Here is a 4,856-nt window from a genome sequence, read left to right as displayed (position 1 = left end):
TAGATGTAACTGCAGATGCAACCAAGTGAGAAATATGAATTGAATATAATGAAAGAAGAACTTGCACTTTGAGGTTTTCCCCTCAGGGTGGCGCTACAGACGAGTAGTAGCCTCCAATAATGTGGACAGCAGGTCTTTCTCATCTGATCCGTCTTCATGAAATCCAGCTCTTCTCTCCTGTTATCCATTACGTTTTATATCTTTACCTCTTTTAAATCAGTCTTCATTTTATTCGAGTGTTTCTGTTTTGCACGCTCCCCATTGTTGTACTTTCTTAGCTAACCTGTGTTGTTTTGTTTGTTAACACTGTGGTAAAGCCGAACCTAACCAGTGAGCTGCACTGTTGCTTCATTACCGTGAACACAACCACTGCAGTATTCAGTCCCACATGCATTATGCTGCTGCGACAAACACTCAGTAGAGCACTAAATGTGAGTTAAATCCCCACTGAAACACGTCTGTACTGCTTCCTTCTATTTTATAAATGCTGGTTTAAAAACTGCAGCACTGTAGGAAAGTGCGTGCTTTTTTAGAAGCTATATGCTGGTCATACGTGTTAATTATTTTAGTGTCAGACAGCGTAGGGAACTCAGGAGACACCACCACCACTAAGAGAATCAGCAGCCTTGTGCTTTCATACTGCTCTTTGTTTTAATGATAGATCAAATGTTTGCAGCCCTCACATTCAGTCAAATCAGATTCTGTCTTCTCCTCAGGCATCTGTGCACCTGTTGTCTACTTCGTGGACTACACCTCTCACTGTATTTTCTTGGAGGAAATCATTGGTTCCTCGACGGTGCGTGACCACATTGCGTCCGCTCAGCAGTCTGACTCCGGTACAGAGCAGAAGCTGCAGCAGCTGGCCGAGCGTGTGGGTCAGATCCTGGCCAGAATGCACGATGAGGACGTCATACACGGAGACCTGACCACCTCCAACATGCTGCTCAGACACAGCCAGAAGGACGGAGAGCCCGAGCTGGTCCTCATCGACTTTGGCCTGAGCTACATCTCGGCTCTGCCGGAAGACAAGGGGGTGGACCTGTACGTGCTGGAGAAGGCTTTCCTCAGCACCCACCCCAACACCGAGGCGCTGTTCGAGAAGCTGCTGAAGAGCTACGCCGCATCGTCCAAGAAGTCGTCGGCTGTCATCAAGAAGCTCGATGAGGTTCGGTTGAGAGGGAGGAAGAGGTCCATGGTGGGATGATGGTGCATGTTGTGCACAAGGACAAGCTTCTGGTGCTTCAGTTTGTGAGAACACAGTGACATGATGAAGACTGTGTATGTAAAGTAAGATCATAAAGTAAATAAAGTTTTATACCAATGAATGATGCTTCATTTGGGGATAATTTCTGTGCTGATATCTACAGAGCTGTCACATGTACCATCATTTTTGGGCCAATAAAAGCCAAAAGTTATCGTATACTATAAAACATTTTGGAAAAAAGTGGAACTCCTGAAACAAAGTCAAAGTTCTCGGAAAAAAAAGGTAAAAAACAAACAAACTACGGATTTCAGGCTAAAACCCATTAAAGCTTATTTTAGTTGTTTTTTTCATGTATACTTTACGTGGACCTTTCATACCTCCATGTTTGAGTTTAGTTTTAAGTTAGTATTTTCAGATAGCCACTACTTTCTGTTTTTGCTCTTTTTTTAGTTTTGCGATGTGTTGCAGTGCAGATTTAAATTTGTTCTTTAATTTGTTGGGCCGAATGAGAACACAGATGTTGTGTGTGACAACCTTTAACATTGCTGTAGTTATAATCCTTCATGCTGTAGCCGTCACAGTCTTGTTAATGTTTCAGATGGCATTTATCATTTACTAGTGAAAGGATAACTGCAGTTTATTTATGTGGACCTAAGGATCACATGAACTTTGCATTTTGCGCCTCAATGAAAGACATTCAGGAAAACAGGAAGTTGCACAAAACGGCCTGTAACCAGCGTCTAAGATGGCAAATAGCTTCTTTCCAAAGACAAACAAACACAAAAGGTTTTTAATTGAGTCTTTGTAGAAGTTTGTTTTCAGTTTGAAAGGAAACATTCTGCTAACTGCTTTATTCAGTCTGTTCTTTTGTTGGTGTTGTGGCGGCGAATCAGCTTCTCCAGGATGTTTATCAAAGCTGCAGATTCATTAGTTGGGATTTCTCTCTTGGAGCGGCAAGGTGTCTCAGTGGTTAGCATCGTTGTCTCGCAGCTAGAAGGTCCGTGGTCGGCGTCCCGGTGAGGACACCCGGGATCTTCCTGCGTGGAGTCTCCATGTTCTCCCTGTGCAGCGTGGGTTCTCTCCGGGTTCTCCGGCTTCCTCCCACAGTCCAGAAACATGCTGAGGTTAATTGGTGATTGTAAATTGTCCGTAGGTGTGAATGTGAGTGTGCTTGGTTGTCTGTCTCTAAGTGTAGCCCTGTGATAGACTGGTCTTCAATCAGCTCAGGCTACGAAACACAATATCAGTGTGAATCAAAATGCAAATAGTCCAGTTTGTGCAGCTGTTTGCATCCAGTGCCTTCGTCCACAGACTGATAAATAGAGCAAATCTCCAGAATGTGCTTCATCTACGAACACTTCAGAGGACCGCGGTGGTGTGCAGGAGGCTGGTCAGAGTCCAGGAGGAGGTGAATTAGAACACAACAGCACGATTACCAGGTGAATGTTTACCAGAGCCCAGCCCCAACGGCTCATGATCATAACACAAACCACCGCGTGATCTTCAGTCCAGGAAATCTGAACCTCGTGAACACACTTCAGCTTTCATGGATCTCAATGGATCATCAGCGGAAAATGAAAATGATGATTTTTATCATCATTTTCATGGCTTTGCACTGTAGAGGTGAGTGTCTCTGTTTTACTGCGCTCTAGTATGAACCCATAAAGGAAAGGTCACATCACTGCCTCTGTCCTCTGCACAGATTGTTGTCCTGCTTCTTGCAAACTTGTCTTCTCTCTCTTGTGTTTCCAGGTTCTTCCAGTGACACCACCAGAGAGCTCAGTGTGTTGCTGGGCTCACAGGTGACTCTCAGCTGTGTGTTTGACACACAGCTGAGGCCGGTGCAGTTAGACGGCCTCACGGTTGAGTGGAACGTCGTCAACAAACGTGGAGGGAAGAGCATCGTGTACACGTTCGAGGACGGGAGAGCTCGTGTGAACAGAGAAGGCTCGGCGGTGGACGAGACACGTCTGCGTCACAGCGATGCGTCTCTGCAGCTTTTTAATGTGACTGTAAGAGACGAAGGACTTTACACCTGCAGGATCATCACACCTGTGGTCCACACGCAGACCGCTGCTCTGGAAGTGCTGGGTAAAGCCCTCTCCATTACCACCTGAATCTGTGTCACATACTGTTTAGAAACTAACTAAACATGGAATAATAACGGTAACTTTATTTATATAGCACCTTATAAAAAGAGAGATTACAAAGTGCAGAGCAAAAAGAAAAACCAGAGAGGAAAAAGCAGAGAAATAGGGTTAAACATGGTAAGAGATGTACAAAATAAATTAATACAATAATACCTGGAAAAATTAAAAAAATAACTAAAAATGCCATATACAAGTCAGGAGAAAGATCAAGTGAAATTAAAGAAAATGGAGCGTAAAATAATAATTATAATAGTAAATACATAGAATAAATATCTAAATGAGTAAATATATAACAGGCAAAAGAAAAAATTGACAAAATAAAATAAAGAAAATTAAGAAAGATCAATTACACATTATAAATAGACAGCGTCACATAAAGGTAAGCCAACAAAAATTGGTTTTAAGAAGTGATTTTACAGAAGGCACCGATTAGACATGAAATCCAGAAACATAGTCAGAGGTTAAGACGAATTTTCTCCAGCCAAAACAGCCAAGATGCATTTTGTTTAGGCAACAAATTTTGGAAATCCTTAAGACTGACAATGTTATGCAGAAATGTTTTAGGCCCTCTATCATGCTGGTGTCTCCAATAACAAGACTGTCTGTTTTCAAAATTGTTTCACTCTGAAATGCTTCTAATAATGCAACACTTCTCTATAATTCAGTCATTTTGTTCTTAATTAGTCACTCAAATTAATGTGATTTTACAAAGATGATAATATGTCTGAAACATTGTTAAATCTAACAAATGCTGATATAATAATTCTTTTTTTAGAATACCAATATGCTGGATAAAAACTAGAGGTAACAGGAAGCAGCAAAACAGGCTTACAACAGAATACTGACATATCACCTGTAAGAGTTAACACTGAGGTAAAGTTGTTTCTGTCCACTTAACAAATGCAACTCCTAAATATCTGGAAATATCTCCTCTTCAGCTGATAAATGCTCCAAAGCTGGCTGGATGTGGTGCCACTGACTGAGTTTACAGAAATGACCATGAAAAACCTCCATAATGAAACATCTGAACCTCTCCCCTGCAGCTCGGCCTTCGGTGTCGCTCCCAGCCAGGGCAGTGGTCACAGAAGGAGAGGAGAAAACCCTGCAGTGTGACATCGCACGTTTCTATCCGGAGAAACTAGCCGTGACTTGGCTCATCCAGAATGGCTCCCACACGGTCCACGCGGGTCGGAACCAGCGCTTCCGCGTCTGCACCGAGTTGGCCGTCCACAATCCGGACGGCACCTACAGCATTCGTAGCGGCATCACGCTGCACTCCTCAGCAGTACAAAATAAAGAGGCCCGACTCATCTGCCAGGTGGAGCACCAGACCTACCAGCATCCGTACAACCAGTCTGTTACACTGACTGTTGAAGGTTTAATTATCTCTTTTTTCCACATTAAACCCTGAATTACGTCTTTACACAAAGTGAATATTACATTTACCACGGACCTCTTCAACTACTTTGTCCCTGCAGCTCCTGTACAGCCTCTTTACAGCG

General features: G+C 43.0%; 1 protein-coding gene across 1 annotated transcript in view; it reads left to right on the top strand.

The window, feature by feature from the left end:
- tp53rk (TP53 regulating kinase) overlaps positions 1-1,325 on the top strand; it is a 2,634-nt gene extending 1,309 nt beyond the window's left edge. Inside the window, exon 2 of the mRNA XM_008305410.1 lies at positions 717-1,325. Coding sequence (XP_008303632.1) covers positions 717-1,204 — 488 coding nt within the window. The 3' untranslated portion in view covers positions 1,205-1,325. The remainder of the gene's footprint in view (positions 1-716) is intronic.
- The last annotated feature ends 3,531 nt before the right edge of the window (positions 1,326-4,856 follow it).

The sequence above is a fragment of the Stegastes partitus genome, unplaced genomic scaffold, assembly GCF_000690725.1.
Source record: "Stegastes partitus isolate 25-593 unplaced genomic scaffold, Stegastes_partitus-1.0.2 Scaffold2500, whole genome shotgun sequence".
NCBI classification, from domain to species: Eukaryota; Metazoa; Chordata; class Actinopteri; family Pomacentridae; genus Stegastes; species Stegastes partitus.
The sequence above is the reverse complement of the archived record's forward strand: the minus strand, read 5'-3'. Positions and strand labels throughout refer to the sequence as shown.